We start from the raw sequence: 19,216 nt of genomic DNA, 5'->3' as shown, positions 1-19,216 counted from the left end.
GTGTGCCTGGCTGCCTTCATGCAGCATTTCTGCACACCTCTTGCTTAACACATTCCTAACTGCTAGTGACCCCAACGCAGTGATGTCTTGACTAATGGGCAGTCAGAGATGGAGAACATCGACAGCTGAACAAAAAGAGGGGGGATAAACCGATAGTACACAGATAAAGATGCATGAATTCAACTCTTCACTTGTTCTCTTTTAGCTTCCTTAATCTTCTCCCACACCTCCTTTAATGTAAAGAGAGCCATTGATTATTGATTCCTTGATACAATCTAACTATAATTCACAAAGTACTGCTTGCCTGCTCCAGAATAAAGGCATCCAGCCCAGAAGCCAGGAGTGCCAGCTGTCTTGAAGCGATTGTTTACAAACCCACTCACAAAGTCATGGTGCAATGGAGTGAAGCACTATGCACAAGGCCATCATTTTTCAAAAAGTTTAGGGGTAGAGTTTGTTCTAAAAGACGAAGAAGAAAAAGGAAGCAAAGATTAGTCTAAATTTCTCTCAGTTATTTACAACACGAGGTAGACCTACCTCTCTATTTCTAAGATATAGTATTATAATTAACAGGGTTTTTGTTTGTTTTGCAGGTTTATCTGCTAACTTTATTACCAAAAAGACTGCAGGCTCATCCCAAAATTAAAATCATGTGGTTGACATAAAGGGACCAGAAGATACATTCTGTTATCATGCTCAGGAAGCCCTAAAGGACTGAGTGATAGACCCTCCTCCAAAAATATCCTCACAGGCATTTCAGTATCTGTGTATGGAGACTGTCAAAGGGCTTTACCTTACACCAGAAAGTGTCTTGAGGCAGCTGTTGTTATGAAATGGCATTCTATAAATAAAACTCAATTAAATAGAATTGACTTGGAGGTACAAAGACCAAAATCTATTTACAAGCTTTGCAAAATTCCAACAGTCACAAATCTAGTATTTTTCCCCAAACCGTGCCAATCGTGCTTCCATGAAAATAAAAATAGCCAGTAAGCTTGAAATGTGGATTCTTTTCTACAAAAAAAATATCCAGAGTTACACCTGAGATGAATTGTTATGCTTTATCTAGAGTCTGCAGCCAACATCATTATCCTGAAAAAACAGAAACATAGACAGATGTTGACATTGTTTATAGACCATTTTAACATACATAAATAAACAGAATTTTTAAGCCATTTACATTTATGTACATCTGAGTTCTGTCTCATCTGTTACACGGTTGGACTGTTACAACTATTGCCTCTCTGTCCCTGATGTCAGTATGATAAACCCATTGATGCCAGTGCTTCAGTGCGTTCAAGGACTACCTCGAACCGTCATTGAGGTAAGGTGCACAACATCAGTTAAACTTTAATTTTGGAACAATTTAAACATAGAAAATGACAAAAAAAACATCAGCAGATGGTTGTTCAGAGTTTAAATGTTTGCCGAGTAGCTCTTTGATGTCTTACTTAGGCACTGAGGTGCTCTGCTAAACACTATAATGCTTACAAAGTCAAAATGAATGTCTTTGTAGTAAGCTTAAACGCTGTCTATCTTGATCATCCTGCTAACTGAGACAAAAAAGTATTAGTCTTAAACTAATCTCTCTAACTAAGGGCATGAGTTTGAGATATTAAACTAAGTACTTTCATCTGATCCCTTATTTCCCAAGTGTTTAACACAGCACATGGAGCTAATGCAGGACTCAAATTGGATGCCCTTCCTGACACAACCACTTGCTTGCGGTCCTCTGATGCTGGATTTGTGCCTCCTCCTTGTGCCAAAGTGGGCATCTGTTGCATGCAAGTTGATTGTGTTAACCACTACACCCTGCAACCATCAGTTTGAGATATAAAACTGAAAGTCATGTTAACGTCATTCAGTATAAATCAAGGGATCATCAGTGGATCCTAGGGATTCATCCACCAAGGATGGTGCGTGCCTTTGTTGAAGTAATCCAAATTAGTCACCTGGATGAAAGTAGAATACTTACCAAAATGCCAGCTGATGACTTATCACGCCCTAAAAAGTAACAATTTGTTACTTTTCTTGTCTCACATGTTAGTAAACTGAATATCTGAGAAAAACCAAATAGTCTTTTCCGCTAGCCAAGTGGCCAGTGGACCAGCAACAGCTAGTTCTTGGGCTCTTCCGGTGTAGCCAGTGAACATCCAGGTTACAGCTTCTTTTTAAATCAGTTTTTCACAAATGCAAATAAATTTAAAACAACTAACAAAACAGTGAATGGTAGTTTTAAAGCTTGATGGGTCACCAGAACATGGAATAAAGACAGGCTATTAATGGGGGAAAAAAAACCAAAAATCTGATCTTTTACTCTAGATTCTACAATATTAAGGAAATATCTGATCATAGGAATGAACTATTTTGTAACCATTTCTATAACTTCTTTAAAAATTGAAATAATATAAAAGATAATTGTCGCATTGTATGCTGTTTGTGAGCAAAAACTTGTGTGTGAAACCAGACTTTTTAAACTTCTTCAACAATTGTTTGTTTAATTAGAGACACAAACGGTTATTTCAGGTTACAGTATTTCACCAGCCTTGCACTTCTTCTGTTTACTCATTACCTGAAACTGTCAAGCTGGAACAGGTTCCCAGTGCAGGTGAGTGCCTTCCAGCTTTCTGTGCATCATCAAAACCTGTTTTCGTTTAGGCAGCTATTGCCCTGGGCTGGTTCAGCAAAGAGTATGAACAACTTGTGAACAGCGTTTGAAATGATGTCGTCATCCTCCCATCAGGGTGTTGACAAAAATAAACAAAAGGTGCATTTACAGTCTGCAGCTACTTTCCAACAAGTCCAATGACCTATAGAGCAACTAAAATTGGAACTTGTTCAGAGGAAAGTGAAGAAATCTAAGAATTTATGTATTTAAATATTTAATGTTGAGTCCTGCAGTGGTAATTCAGAGAGGGCGAGCTGAAAGACTATACAAGCCAAGAGCAGACAAAGTTATCTCTAGTGATCAGCATAGTCCCTACTCAGATAATATCAGGTCTGATAGAACATTCTGAGCATCCTCCACCTCCAGTGAGCCGTAGGTTTGGGTGCAGAGGAGACTCCGTTGATTTTATATCTGCTCTGCGTTGTGATTGTAGTTCATTCATTGTCCATTAAATATTAATCAAGCGGAAAGTGTTGAGGAATGCAAAACCCACTGAACACGGAATGTTTTCACAGGCCACTGGATGTCCTACCAGTCCACTGCACTAAGTATGTGGAGTTTAAAGAGCATAAAGACACCAGGAATGTTGGAAGGTTGGTATGAGAGGAGGGAGACAGCCAGACTGTGACTAAGGAAGCGCTGGCACTGGGAGTGGTGTTACACACTTGTTAGTGTCTCTCAAGTCAAAAACAATCACACCTCTGACTGTGAAAACACACGGAAGCTTTTTAATGAGAACGCGCACAACTTCAACTGTGGAATACTCATTAGAGGCTAGGGGCTCGGAAGCTCATAAGAGTGGTAATTTAATTTAAGAGTCTGTTATCCAGGTGTAGATTAACAATCTGTGACATTTTCATACAGATAAGTTCCTGCTTCCTGTCTTCTCTGCAGAGCACTGCTTCAAACTGAAACAAGTTCAACAAAGCTTTTATACATTTTGTTGTGAACAGCCAGAGTCAGGCAGGTCTGTTGCAGGAAAAAACATCCTCCACAGCACTGCAAGTGATGTGCTTCAGTGTTCCCAGCAGCGACAGAACTTTGTTGGAAATAAACAGAGAAAGAACAATGTGCTTGGAATCGGAAACTATAGACAACATTGCTGATCCGACACAGAAAAATCAACAGAAGCTCAGAAATTTCATTTACTGAACTCCTCAGGTTAAAAGTGATGAAGATAGGATCTGAATGACAAGCGAGCTCGAGGAAGTAAGTTGCAAAATAACACCACAGCATGAGCGATTAGTACTAAAGATGTCAGCAAAAGAAGAAAGGAAAACAAGATGCCTGTGGACTGCCACTTAAAAGTGTTGGGCTTCACGTGAGAATCAGGTCAGTACATAATTGTGTGGATGCTTTAAGCATCCACACTCTTGAGTTCCTCTTGGGACTTCCGTACACTTTTTGGCACTTAACTACTTCCACAATTTTCAGCCGATTTTCACCGTTCAAATTTTAAAATATTCTGCTATTTCTGCTAATTCCTGCTATGTCTTTTGGTATTTTTCACTATTATACTTTTTAAAATATTAAGCTTAATTTGTCCCATTGAAATGAATGGGAAACTTCTGCAATTCGGCTAAAATTTGCTTGTTTCTGAAACTTAACTACTTCCTCATATTTTCACGTAGAACAACCATTCAAACTTTAAAATGTTCTCAAATTATTGGGCTATTCAGGTATGATTCAGCTTTTTCAAATCTTTTACCGTTTTACCTTTATGCCTCTTAAAGTTTTCAGTTGCAAAATTGTGATTTTTCACAAAATACATGCGTTGTCATGGTTGCTATGCACTTGGCTTCCAGTGTGCCACTGAAGGTTTTGCAGTCTTCTCTTCATGTCCGAACAACTTCTTGCTACTTGCTCAATCTTCACTCAACTTCCACAAATTATACATCAAAACATAGGTATTTTTGCTGGGTTTCCGAAAATGTCACTATCATTGTTGTGGTATTCATAGAACTTTCGCAAATCTCCTCAGACCAACACAATGTCGGAAAACTCTCCATATAAAGTCAATGGAGAGTTTGTTCAAAATCACCGCTGCATTTCTGTAATGAGAGGCATATTCGAATCGTCATATCTCCTTAACGAAGCAAAGTTAAGACATGAGGCTTGTCCCGGTATATCTTCAGACACTCGTGACGCTCACAATTCAAGAATTTCTTTCTCACGTATTACCGTTCTGAAATGAGTTGGACTTGTTTGAGGGTAGGAAATTCGTCCGTCGCTCAGATTTCTTCAGATTTCAAACCCTGGAAATGAACCACTTTTTTCTCTCGTCATAACTTTTTGTTGGATTTCCACAGAGACCTGAAAATTTCCATGACTATTCACCAAAGCCTGCTGTCTCTTACGGTGAAAGAATGATATTGATACTCCAAATAGATTTCGAGTTACAAAGCGTTGTTTGAGGGCAAGTCAAGCCAGTTTTTGCTTCGCTCTACTCAGTTATGGTGCATTAGAAGTCAAATATCTTTAATAATTCACATTTTAATGATAAATTGCCAACACTGGAAGATTCCCCCATCTCTTCTGAACAAAACGGTGTAAGAATGACCGCTCTAGCCCCTACGGTTAGGAAATTATGGTCATTTGTTTGAGGGGAGTCGTCACTATGAGAAATAGGCTGCAATAATCCTGTGCCTCTCTGTGCTGCATGTGTAAATAGATGCACCTGTTTTGGCGGGAAAAAGTACACAGGCTCTCTGATTGGTGGATTCAAATTCAGCAGCTCCCAGGCTGACCTAGAAACTTACTTCTCTCTCCCTGTGCATTTTTTTGCTGATTTTTTCATTTAACAAGTATATTTGAGGGACCCTCAGCATGTTCAGCATTTTTTCAGCTGTCCATTTTGCTTTTCCAATTTTTCTGTTTAACTTATTACTATTGTGCTAAATCATACTATTTCTGCTATTTTATAAGATTTGTGCAAAATATAATATTTCTGCCAAATATAGTATTTCTGATTATTTATAGTTTTTCTACTAAATCATAGTACAGTATTTCTGCTTTTTATAGGATTTGTGCTAAAACATAGTATTTCTACTAAATGTAGTATTTATGCTTAATCATACTATTTCTGCTTTTCATAGAATTTGTGCCTAATATAGTATTTCTGCTAAATTACAGTATTTATGCTTTTTATACTATTTGTGCTAAAACATAGTATTTCTACTAAATGTATTTATGCTTAATCATACTATTTCTGCTTTTGATAGGATTTGTGCCTAATATAGTATTTCTGCTTTTTATAGGATTTTTGCTCAAACATAATATTTCTACTAAATGTAGTGTTTATGCTTAATCATACTATTTCTGCTTTTTATAGGATTTGTGCTTAATATAGTATTTCTGCTAAATTATAGTATTTCTGCTTTTTATAGTATTTGTGCTAAAACATAGTATTTCTACTAAATGTAGTATTTATGCTTAATCATAGTATTTCTATATATTTCTGCCAGGTCCCCAGGCAGCCAATCCTCTGTGAGGACTGAGCCATTCAAATTTTCAAATCAGGGCCTGCACGGCTTCCCAGCCAATCATATATGTGTCCTGAGGCATTCAAATTTGCATATTGGGGCCTTCATGGCTTCTAAGCCAGCCAATCATATCTGAGGGCTGAGGAATTCAAATCCACAAATCAGGGCCTGCACGGCTTCCCAGCCAGCCAATCATATATGTGGTCTGAGGCATTGAAATTTGCATATTGGGGAATTCGTGGCTTCTAAGTCAACAAGTCATCCATGTCATATATCTCTAAAAATTCATATTTTAATGATAAATTGTCAACACTTGAAGATTCCCCCATCTCTTCTGAACAAAACGGTGTAAGAATGACCGCTCTAGCCCCTACGGTTAGGAAATTATGGTCATTTGTTTGAGGGGAGTCGTCATTATGAGAAATAGACTGCAATCCGGTTGTTCAGTGATGACGCGATGAATCCTACTTCCGGGTCTAAAGTAGTCTGCGTTTAATATGGCATTTGTGTTGTTAACATGTTTAATGTTATGTATTTTCTTCTATTTGATCTCAAAAAGCTCCTAAAACAGTCAGCGATCACTGTTGACCTCCCTCGGCTTTTATTACCGCTAATCATTTATTTAAGCTCAGTTTTTAAAACCTTAGGATGTAACTACAGCCCAGCCCATGCAGCAGTATATGAATGACTAACCTCGTATTGTGGATGGATTATCTCAGTTGTTCTCCTGGCTGAAGTTTGGTCCGTTTACAGCATCCTGCCATGCAATTACATTTGTTCCTGACCACCGAGAACACTCACGGTAACTTTTATCAAGTGGAAAAAAAGTTAGCTTGTTTATATTATGCTAACATAGCTGTGTCGCTAGCGGTCACGTAGCACATCATTATATACCAGCTAGCCAAACTTCAGTAACCCTACAAACGTCACTGCTGTTTAGCTTTCTGTCTTCATTTATGTTGGAAGTGATAACAGAGCTGTACGTTTTAATTTGTTTCCAAAACCCCGCAGTCAGGACATGCTATATTGTATTTAGATAGAAGCTAGCGAGCTAACTCCCTGCTAACTTCTAACTCCGTTAAATGTCATAAATTCTGTTTTCATGGATGCCTGGATGTTAAACTCAATTGTTACACCTGGTAGAGCAGAACGCTGATCATTTTATTAAAGATGAAAGACTTTAGACAGTTTTTCAACTCACAGTAATGCCATAGTGATCGTTTGATATATGGACCTGCAGCGGAGTTTAGACCCAGACACGGCTAGTGACGTCAGACTGAACAACCGGATAATCCTGTGTCTCTCTGTGCTGCGTGTGTAAATAGATGCACCTGTTTTGGCGGGAAAAAGTGTACAGGCTCTCTGATTGGTGGATTCAAATTCAGCAGCTCCCAGGCTGACTGAGCTAGAAACTTACTTCTCTCTCCCTGTGTGTGTGTGTGTGTGTGTGTGTGTGTGTGTGTGTGTGTGTGTGTGTGTGTGTGTGTGTGTGTGTGTGACAGAGAGAGAGAGAGAGAGAGAGAGAGAGAGAGAGAGAGAGAGAGAGAGAGAGAGAGAGAGAGAGAAGGCCTTTTAATGGGATGATATCATTCTAAGATTCAAATTCAATATATTTGGACTGGTTGACTGAATTGGATCTTGTGTGTGTGTCTCTCTGTGCATGTGTGTTTCCTTATGTGTACATATTTCTGATTGTGTGGCTGTTATATATTTTTTTTGCTGATTTTTTTCATTTTACAAGTATATTTGAGGGACCCTCAGCATGTTCAGCATTTCTTCAGCTGTCCATTTTGCTTTTCCAATTTTTCTGTTTAACTTATTACTATTGTGCTAAATCATACTATTTCTGCTATTTTATAAGATTTGTGCTTAATATACTATTTCTGCTTTTAATAGGATTTGTGCTTAATATACTATTTCTGCTTTTTATAGGATTTGTGCTTAATATAGTATTTCTGCTAAATGTAGTATTTATGCTTAATCATACTATTTCTATATATTTCTGCCAGGCAGCCAATCCTCTGTGCGGACTCAGACACATATCACATATCAGGGCCTGCACGGCTTCCCAGCCAGCCAATCATGTCTGAGGTCTTCCGTTTCCTCTCTCGTCATATCTCAGCGACGGTTGTACAAAGAGCAATGAAAATCGCAGTCAAAGTACACCAAAGTCCGCTGATTCACCCAGTACAAGAATTATGCCTCTAGTCCACCTAGTTTTTGAGTTACACAACGTTTTGTAACTCCAAAAAACGGCGTTTTTCGCCTCTCACCGGGATCTAATTCTGACTGCTCATCACCCTGTTTTTCAAAACGGCTCCTCTCTTTCCCAGCGGCGCAGTTGGTAATGACACGGGTCTGCAAGCCAAAGATCGTGGGTTTGATTCCACCTTGGTCAACATGTTTTTTTCCCTACAAATTAATACACTGTCACAGACCAGTAATTCATATTCATCATTTATTACAATTCTGCAAACTTTTATGATTTTACCAGCTTTTCTAATATGGACCTCACATTCTTAACACTCCATGGCACAAATACTCTTCCCTTTAGGCTCTGTGTATGTGTGTGTGTGTGTATCAATATTTCTCCCATTTTAAAGTATTACTCCTCCATAATTGTATTTCTGTTAAATCAAAGTACTTTTACTACATCTTAGTACTTCTGCTCAATCATAGTATTTCTGCTAAATCATTGTTATTATGCTATATTGTAGTATTTCTGCTCAATCATACTATTTCTACTATATTATATTTTTCTTTCTAAATATAGCATTTCTGCTATATAATTGTATTTCTGCTATGTTATAATATTTGTGCTAAACCAGAGTATTTGTGCTGTATCATAGTATTTCTGCCAAATTATAATATTTGTGCTAAAACATAGTCTTAATTTAAAATTACAATATTCATAGTTCATCACAGTGTCTCTGGTAAATCACAGTATTTCTGCTATGTTGTACTATTTTTCTAAATCATAGTGTTTCTGTAATGCTTAAGTATTTTTGTCTAAATATATTCTTTCTGTTATCTTATACTATTTCTCCTAAATTCTTGTATTTTTGAGAAGTTATGTTTCTGGTAAGTTACAATATTTCTGCTAAGTTCTGCTATGCTATTGTATTTCTGCCAAGTATTATGTTTCCTCTAAGATATTGCAGTTCTGCTAAATTATTCCATTTTAGCAAAGTTCCTTTGCTTCTGCAAAGTTTTTACAATTTCTGCAACTTTTCAGCTTTTTCAGCTACTTTTTGCATACAGCTTCAGCTTTAAAGCATCCACACTGCATTTTCGCAGGAAATGCAAATTTTTCTAGTTATAATAAAGGTCAATCAAATGGACCAATATAGCAAGGCCATGATGATCCACTTGGCAAAGTAAATCCACTTGGCATCTTTCTTGGCCTTCAGACAACAATTCTGATGGCTAAAGATCCAAACAGGACAGGCAGGAAAAAAAAAAGAATCAGGTCAGGCATTAGAGAGACAGCTGTGAAGAGAAACACAAACAGACAAGAAGGTACTGCTGTGGGAACTTTGGGAAAACCCGACTTGTCATGAATTGGACTTTTTGAGAAACAGCATGCACACCTCTCACTGAAGTATTACTCTCAGGCCAAAGCTACAAGAAATCTTTCTCAGGCACCTTTACCATAATGGGAAGAGAGGATGAGTGCCTCATTGCCTCAGGCTCAGTAAAAGCTCCTGACTCGCTGACTACCAAAGAGGCCCACGAGCATCAACAGTTATCACTAACGATCTCTGATAAGTTATCACCGACCCACGCTGACATTTTGACCACTTGACAGCTTATGTTGCTTTTAAAATAAATTAAAAAACAGATACAGCACTGCTGAAACCGACTACACCATCTATCACCATGTCATGTAACATGGACACACATTTATCCAAATATAGTGTGTTTATTTTCTCTTTTTATTTTCTCTTCTGAATTCCATTCAATCACCGTCTAATTGATTTAATTCTCCAGATGGTCTAGAGCCGAATGCAGGGAAGAATACAAAGTACAGCTGAAGGTTGCCCTCTGATTCCCATAAGCTGTCTGACCTCCTTGTTTCTGCTTAATACGTCTTAAAATACCCATATGTTTAGGGAGTTCTATAAAAATTGCACATGAACAAACGTACAGATTTACAGGGAGTGACGACCTCAATTAGATAAACAGCTTACCTTTGTTCTCACCCATCCTGCAAAGATGAGACCTAGTAGAAGAACTGAAATTATGGTGACCACGTGAATCAGTGGTTGACTTCCATGCAAGAGTGAACGCTGGGAGCATTTCTAAATGATTATATCCATTTATCCTTACTGGAGAAATGTGAAACAGGCGAGAAGCAAGTTGTTTAAATAGCCTCGCCTCAAACGGCAATCAATAATGTTTTGTGAACTGAGCCCGGCCACAGCGTGCAGACTACAGCAGCAATTAAAAGGGAGACAAAAGTTTATGAGAAGAGGCTGAAAGTGAGACAATAATGCGTGTATAAATGGAGTGGAAAAAATTGGAGCGCAACGCGAAAATTGATTGATGCAAACAGGTCAAAATGAAAATGTTCAGTGGATTGTAGTTGCACCTGTACAGATAACAGCATGTGTTTACCAGCTATTGGTCTTTCATTATCTGTTCCCTTTAAGGTCAGCTTTGTCAAGAACACTTGCAAGAGCCTCACAGAGTAAATTCACAGGTCAAAGTTCACCAAAGATGACTGTACGCCAGGCATGTCAAGACATTTTATAGCACTGATCACTGTGATTTTACTTAAATTAACTGATAAAGTCTGAAATACTTGATCAATGATAAATGATAAATGACTGTGTGACCCAAGAGAGTCCCAAGAGTCTCTGCACTGAACTGCTGGCGACGGTGCTTATGGTACATGAAAGAAAATTAAAGCAGAGCATGAGAATGGGAGCCGTAGGCGGAGAGAGGGTGAAGCAATAAAATACTCAGACTCAAATAAAGGAACGATGGGAGACATGCTATTCTTTTCAGATGAAAGCCTTTTCCATCTAAGTGTGAGCCAATTATTTTTCTTGTTGAGAGAAAATATGAACATCTGTGTTTGCCGTGAATCAGTGAATAATGGCAGACCACCAAGGACCTCTGAATGTGCACACACACAGAAGCACATAGGCAAACAACCACACATGCACACACACATTTGCCCTGTGGGCTGGGTGACGTCATGTTTGTTGTAGGGTGGGCGGCTCCTGATTGAAGATTAACGTCTAAAACTGCCAAAGGTGCTTTAGGCGTTTAAAGATGGACAGAAGCACAACATTCCCACATTAGACTCTTACAGCTGAGAGATAAGGAACTCTTCTAAGTTGTAGCCCTGGGCCTGAGAGGGCCTGGAACCCCTGACTGACAGGCTCAAGCAGATTTACTCTCTGGAGCTGACATGAGGTTCAAGAAAAAACAACATTCTTTGGCTGACTGGTCTTGTAACATAAAAATGCTCTCATAGTCTCTCCCAAGACAGTTTTAGGTTTGGGAATGTTTATGGTAACATAAAAGAATTCCCTCTGGAAGGATCCCATACAGACTGCTATAACTACTGAGCCATGTCACCGGTCAGATAACTGGCAGGAGCCTCTGGCATGAGAAGACTGTGACATGCAGCATCTCAGATCCACATAGCTGTAAATCTAACCACACTGACAAGACAGGGATAGATCCTGGCTTCCCATGCAGGAGTCCTACAGCCTGGTCATACACCACTAAAATAAAGATGATTTGTTTTCAGAGAAAGTTCCACTGTGATTCAACAACACTCCCGACATGTGGATTCCTTTCTATGGAACAATAACACTTATACACTGATATCACTGATGCTGTTATTCAGAACATATCAGCATGTTCAAATTAGACATTTTTAATGACTGAAAAAATTAAAGTTAGAAATAGAGCAGGGTGATATGATCAAAAATATTTATCACGATATACATTTGAAAATTTGCGATAATGATATAACTGACTATATAATTGACACTAGACAAAACTCCACAACTTTATTAATGCAAAAAAAAAAACATCAATGTATTTTCACTTAAACAAGAAGCTGTTTTTTGCATTAAAGTTATATAAAAATTTAACAGTGCAAATTCCTTGCTGACAGTTTAACCAAAAGGCATTTCCAGTGGAAATTGGCCGACATATCCTCAGCATAACCATGTATAATATCCAGAAATCTTAAAAAGAGGTTATACACACACAATACGGTAATATTATGTTGAAGCACAGTACGTATCACTCAGCGAGGCTCCTGCCTACTATAGTTGTAATGCTCCGACAATCCATCAAGCAGTGCAGCTTCGTAGCTTAGCAAAGTCGTACTAAAACATTTGACAGATTTTCGAGCGCTGTGTACATAAAATCATTTCGAGGTGAGTAAACACAACCAGAATTCATACATAAGGCACACGGGATTATAAGGGGCTCTGTCGATTTTCAGAAAAATCAAAGGATTGATTTTAAGTGTGCCGTATTTTCCAAAAAACACGGTAATAACGACAGCCGCTAGCATGCTCTACCAAAAATAGTGCTTTGTTGTGTATCTGACAGACAAAAGCTAAACCAGTTCCACACCACTGAAGTTGCAGCATTTTTACAAACCAATTCTGGTTCATCCGTTTCGTTCAACGTTCCGTTTTCGCCCTTCTCATTCTCTGTCACCGCAGTGCTTTTTCCGCCATGTGCATATGAAAACAAAGGCACTGCGCATGTGTGTTTTACCCATATTCTATCACGATATTTCATTTTCTTATCGTTGCCCAACATTATACCGGTATTACCGTGAACGGTATGATATGGCCCTTAGAAAGCCCCTGAAAGTAATGAATGTGTATGGAGTTGAAAATAAACGTAATTAATTAATTTCGCACAGGGTTGAGGAATGAAGTCCATTCATGAATTATTTGTCAGCAAATTACTTAATAAAATATCCAAAGGAAACAAAACTTTATATAAATCTTGATCGGATGTCTGAAAATGTGTAAAATGGGGAAACTTAATCAAACGAGCAGACAAAGATTAGCCCAGTACTAGCCAGTATGTCAGCCAACTGCTGCATCCATCTAAATCTGAGGAAAGCTCTTAAATGGTTATAGCTGTTACGGGTCCCTTCAGGCCCATCCTGTCTGAATTATCCACGCCATAACCCCTTTCACCTCCCCACAGTTGCCTGACCCTGAGCCAGATCATGAGAAGAGGCAGCCACACACAGTGGACAACTCATGAAAGAATGCACACACAAGACACAGAGAGACATGGCTGGCACCAAAGTTTCCAGCACTAGCAGATGTCCTGAGTTAAAAAACAAACAAACAAACAAACAAACAAAACCGTCTAAAAACAAAAGGCATCTCGAGTTGGCTAGGTCAAAGCAATTTGTCAAAGAGATGACTGCTGAAAAAGTTGGAGAGGGAGTTGGAGGCAGTGCCACCCTGTCGCACCCAGGGACAGACACCACGGCAGGGCTAGGAGACGACTGATTTAATGTCAGCCTCTAAGACACAGCACAGACAGAGACGTGAAATAGTCTTACCTGACGTGTCCCACATATTCAGTTCAATCCGGTGCTTCTCTATTTCAAAACTGGCTGTGTAGTTTTCAAACACTGTGGGCACATAGTTCTGAAAATAAAAGATTTATTTTAGTTACCCGATGAAAAGGGGCATAATAAGCCTCTGTTTATAGTGACTGTGATTAGACTGCTGAGAGTATGACATTTGAAACGATGCAGCTGACAAATACAATAAAGGCAGACACATTTCACAGCTGGGCTGCCTCAAATGCTTTCGGGGATATTATGTTTAGAAACACAGCAAAGACAAAGCCTTAAAGTTTTGTAGTCTGTATTGGAGACACTACAGTTCATTTAGTCATTTTACAGTCCTTTATTTCATGTCTGCGCTAAGGTTCTTTCTCCTTCTCTTCTTTGAGCATTAGTGTGTTTAGACAGGTGGATGTAACCTGCCGGATTAGTGCTGAAACTGAGCTGCCGAGTAGAGCGTTACATTTAAATGACGGTGCTGTAGTTATTCATAAACTCCGCGGTTCCCTCCTCTACAGAAAGACCGAAGTTTCGACTTTTTTTTAATAGCTGGACCTACCTCTGGGTAGCAGTCCTTGGCAAAAACGTGCAGGAGCGCAGTTTTCCCACATTGCGTATCCCCGACCACCACAATCTTGCAACGGCTCCCTAGACTGTCCATGGTTTGTCCGTCAGACGTGTATTCTTGACACGGAAAGGTGTTGCATCCAGCATCCGATAAGAGGCGCAGCGGAATTCAACACTTTGAAGAAAAATTAGCAAATACATGCGCAGAGCCGGTGCGCTTTATCCAGCTTCTGCTGTCCGACGCGCAGTGCCCCGGTCCCACTGACACACTCCGTCTGACACTCCGCTCCCGTAACTGCGAGCAGGACGCACACAGCCCACCCTGGAAACTCCGCTACTTTGGTTACTGGCCACGCCTTCCTCATTTTCACATATGAGCCACATCGTTCACATGTTGTATGCTGCTCTTATTATTATTAGAAATTAAGGTCCAACTATACAAATGGCTCACAGGGTTTGTTTTTCTCTTGTATGATTTCACTGAAAAAGCGACCCAGTGTTCATGGAAACCAATCAGTGCTATTTTATGCCTGTAGTGATTGTATTCTGTTGCATCAGAAACCTAATTAAGTCCACAAAAATGATATCACTAGGGTTATGACTAACACTACTAGACTACAGCTAATTATCTCAAAGTTAATAAGGACTCAGTATCATGTCTTTATTAACTTAACTGTGTCATATTTCATGATGAAACGCGTTTAACATAAAATTGGAGCATCTGCTTAAATCTGCCTTTTCCCTTTTTAAAAAAAAGGCCTATTTAGTATAAAATGAATAAATACGTAATAAGAAAAATTCAAAGCCTGCTCAGTAACGTTTTGTGATGGGTTTTGACTTACTGACCAGCTACAGGGGAGGAATTATACTTTTTGCTAATAAATTATTGTAAATAGGCTTAAACTTATGGATGTGTTTATCATCATTTTAAATATAGAGCTATAACTATAATGTGAAAAAGTTAAAGGGGTAAATTCCAATTTCCCATTAAGATTTACATGGTCTTATTAGCCCTAATGTGTCTTTGAGAATATACATTATTAAATGTTTGTTATGTAATATTTTTTAAATGGAGGGATAGCTGTTTGTCTTATGATAATTACCAAATGTAAAACCTTATTTCACTGTTGGCAAAGCTGCATAAATGCTCAGGACATTGTGCCCCTCGATTTAATGCCAACGTGACCTTTTAATGGTGATACAATAAATGCAGCATACCATGATAAAATAGTCCATCAAATTAAGTAGTTGGAGGTGAATGGGCTGTTTTATGGCTCTTGCAGCCCTTCAATTAGTTGATATCCCTTAGAAGTGCGTGCCCCGCAGGGGAGTTAATGTTTTTGTGAATGAGATAATGAAATGACGCGGTACCACGTGCCAAGACACAGCGCTTGACTCAACTCTGGTTGTTTGAAGACCGACACCGCCTCCTTGTGGACGAAAAAAAGTGTCAGCTCATATAAATGTGGGCTATACAACAGCAGTGACCCCAAGTCATAAGCGTATAAACCAGGGGTGTCAAACTCAAATACACAGTGGGCCAAAATTCAAAACTGGAACAAAGTCGCGGGCTAACGCTAATATTTATTGAAAAAAAAAATCTTCCTCTAGATATAAGAATGAATCTTTTCTTATGGACTCAAACAAGTTTTGCTGAAAAACTGAATATGGAACAAGCAAAGCTTAATACTAAACAATATATATATTAGCTGTATAATACCAGTAGGTCAGCTCTAATAGTAATTTGGTATGGCTTCGCGGGCCAAATGTAATTGGGCTGCAGGCCAAATTTGGCCCGCGGGCCAGAGTTTGACACCTATGGTATAAGCCAATACAAGTTACCTGAAACTTAATCAATCAATCACACTTTATTTGTTTAGCATCTTTAATGCAGGTTAGTGCAGTTCAAAATGCTTCAAAGATTAAGGACAAGCCAACAAGAGATTAGACATATCAAGAATTAAGAAAACAAAAATATGCAGCAATAAGCAACTTTAAACTACTCAAAGAGTTTGTTTGTATTAATGAGAGAAATAAATCCGAATAGGACTATGAGCAGACAGATGCCTCTGTTCAGTAAGTTTTTCTAATCCTGGATGTAGATTTTTAAAAAAAGTTCATTGAAGCACTTTAGAATATCACATTTTTCACCTAAATTACCTGAATCTTTAAGAGCTGACATCTCGTCTGTGGTTACATCGCTGTACAAAGTTTTATTATTTTCCAAAAGGAGTTGGGATCATTACGGTGTTCAGTGGTTTTTGAGGTAGAATTCTGATTAGGCCTTTTTTAATTAAAGAGGTTTAAGAGTTTCCGAGCTGTCTAAAAATCAGCCAGTGTGCCTCAGATTTAGCTTTTCTGGCCCAGGTGGCATCTCTCTCTGTGAGGAGATGGAACAGAAAAAAAAAATAAGGATTGTCTCAGCTTTTTTCTCTAAATTTGTGAGAGGGCACATGTTTATCTATAATTTTGATAAAAGCATCATAAAAGTATTTTTACACTGGGTCTACATCAGTAAACCTAGTGTGGTAGCTAGGTAGATTCTATTCTAGTCACAGCCTGTAAAACGTGGGAGAAAAAAATCAAGGAAATGCTTACAATCGTATTTAAAATATTAACTATTTAACTATTTGTGGTCTTGATTATGAGGGCTTTGACTGTCTGACTGTAGCTACCACTCAGTGTTTAACGATATCATTTGCAAAAATACCAATACCGGATAAATTGAAACATCAGTACCAATTACTCAATCAAATCTTATTTTCTATAGCACATTTGATGAATCTTAGTGCAGTTCAGTGCTTCACAGATGACTAATAGGCCAATAATTAAAACTGCAGAAAAAAATTAATAAAATTACAATGATTTGCAGTGATAAGCAATTATATAAATTAATTAAAGAGATTAAAAATCAGACATAAGTCTTAATAATAAATACATCTGGGGAAGATTAGAATATAGAATACAGTAATATAGAGATAATACTGATATATTTTAAAGGTGGAAGTAAGTGCTGAAAAAACAAGGCTCTAAACCATATGAAAAGCTCAAAAAATGTAATCTGGGTAAATTCAGAGTATCTTTGCTTTTGTCAGATGATCTGTTTGGTTACCTTGTATCCATCTTTTGTTGATATTGCTTTTTGTGCAATATTTTCATTTCCTGTCTTGCTTTACCATCGTTTTTGTTCATTTTGCCTTCCTCTGCATTCTACATTGGATAACTCGCTTATGCACACCTGAGCTAAATATTAACATTTGTGTTACCGTGTTTCATTATGTATCATACCACAACAATATGTTGAAAGTATTCTGCCAGGGTTTATATGTTATCTTGGTTACAGGCCTTCTGTAACTGTTTGCTCTAACTTTACCAGTCTAACATTTGAGTGTGTGTGAGTGTGTGTGTGTGTGTGTGTGTGTGTGTGTGTGTGTGTGTGTGTGTGTGTGTGTGTGTGTGTGTGTGTGTGTGTGTGTGTGTGTGTGCTTTTGTTTGGGATGTCATGGAATGAATCAGTGTTTTGTCTAAACATAACAAAAAAAACAAAGGATCCATTTCAAAATGTCTCTTTAGGCAATTTGTTACAGACTGGGGGTTTTTTGCAAAATTACGATTTGATGCCCTTTTTTTTTAGTTGAATCTATAAAAAATGAGAAAGATAATACAATTCGACAGTTTTGCACCACCAAGGCAATTCCCCAAGAGCTATTAGCTGAAAACTTAGAACATCTCTGCATAGTGTGCAAATCGTCCTTAAGAAACTGAGGAAACTCGACAAATAAGGAATAAAAGAAGAAGTGGCAGGCCTAAAAAACTATCTACAGCATTTCAAAAGTATCTAAATCTCATGTCCTAGAAACAGGAAAGAATTCAGCAAAGACCAAACACAGGACCTGAGAGATGCATGTGGCTCTTCAGTTTTCAGAAGCCTCATTAGAAATGGTGTCAATAGACGAGTGGATGTCAGGAAGCCATTCCTAAGGAAGAGAAACAGGAAGAAAGGTTGAAATATGCCAACATACACAGGAACTGGATTGAAAATTAGTGACATCAGGCCTTACGGTCTTATCAATCCATATTTGAACATTTTCATTCAACTTATCATCAATATGTATGAAAGAAGTCCGGAGAAAGGTAAAACTGTGATTGTCTACGATTATCTGTAAAACATGGTCCTCTTTCATAGTTTGGGGCTATAATTTAGCAGTGCTATTAAAAGCATACCTGAACAGAAAAACAAACAATGGATTGGCTTTCCGAGAGCTTGGACCTCATCTTGAGAGAGAACAGAGCAAAAGACATCCAACATCCAAAGAACAGCTTTGAATGTCCCTCAAGAGGCCTGGAGAACTATTCTTGAAAAAAGAAATGATGAGAAAGAGAGTTCAGGCTGTGCTGAAGAATAAAGATGCTCATACCAAATATTGACTTTCAAACTTGTTGGAATTGTACAATTTGTTTTGCCCTGTGTACTATGTATATTTATTTCAATTAATTTGAGTGAAATGAATCTTTAAAAAAGTAAATGCTGTTGGAGTCATTAGAGCAGCAGGTGGCAGTATTCATTCATTTTTAAAGCAGGCTTTTGTTTTGTTTTACTCGGGGAACAAAGACCTGTAGCATGCAGAAATTTAGGATGTTTTCAAGATCATTATCAGTTTAAGAAAACTTGTGTACATTATAATAACTATATCTAAAGATTTCATGGAGTTTAATTTTACTTAAACAGCATACCTCTGTTAAGGGACCTGGAGACCTGGTTTGTTAAAATAGCTGAACACGAGGGAAACAATACCTCACACAAGAAAAAGAGACAGCCTTACTCTGCAGAATGCACAAACCACTCACATTACCCACATTGCATTTATTTGCATAAAAGTGTTTGTAGTAAAAAGTGGGAGATTTGCATTCACCGTAATGTTGACG

The 19,216-nt window shown here is 38.2% G+C and overlaps 1 protein-coding gene across 1 annotated transcript in view; it reads right to left on the bottom strand.

The window, feature by feature from the left end:
- The window catches only part of rnd2 (Rho family GTPase 2), a 38,630-nt gene extending 24,031 nt beyond the window's left edge, over window positions 1-14,599 (bottom strand). The window contains exons 1-2 of the mRNA XM_080906138.1: window positions 14,283-14,599; window positions 13,715-13,802 (exon numbers count right to left, since the gene is read on the bottom strand). Coding sequence (XP_080762264.1) covers window positions 13,715-13,802; window positions 14,283-14,384 — 190 coding nt within the window. The 5' untranslated portion in view covers window positions 14,385-14,599. The remainder of the gene's footprint in view (window positions 1-13,714; window positions 13,803-14,282) is intronic.
- Window positions 14,600-19,216: the final 4,617 nt, after the last annotated feature.

This window comes from Rhamphochromis sp. 'chilingali' (assembly GCF_963969265.1).
Source record: "Rhamphochromis sp. 'chilingali' genome assembly, chromosome: 15".
Taxonomy (NCBI): domain Eukaryota; kingdom Metazoa; phylum Chordata; class Actinopteri; order Cichliformes; family Cichlidae; genus Rhamphochromis; species Rhamphochromis sp. 'chilingali'.
This window is presented reverse-complemented; position numbering and strand designations above follow the sequence as displayed.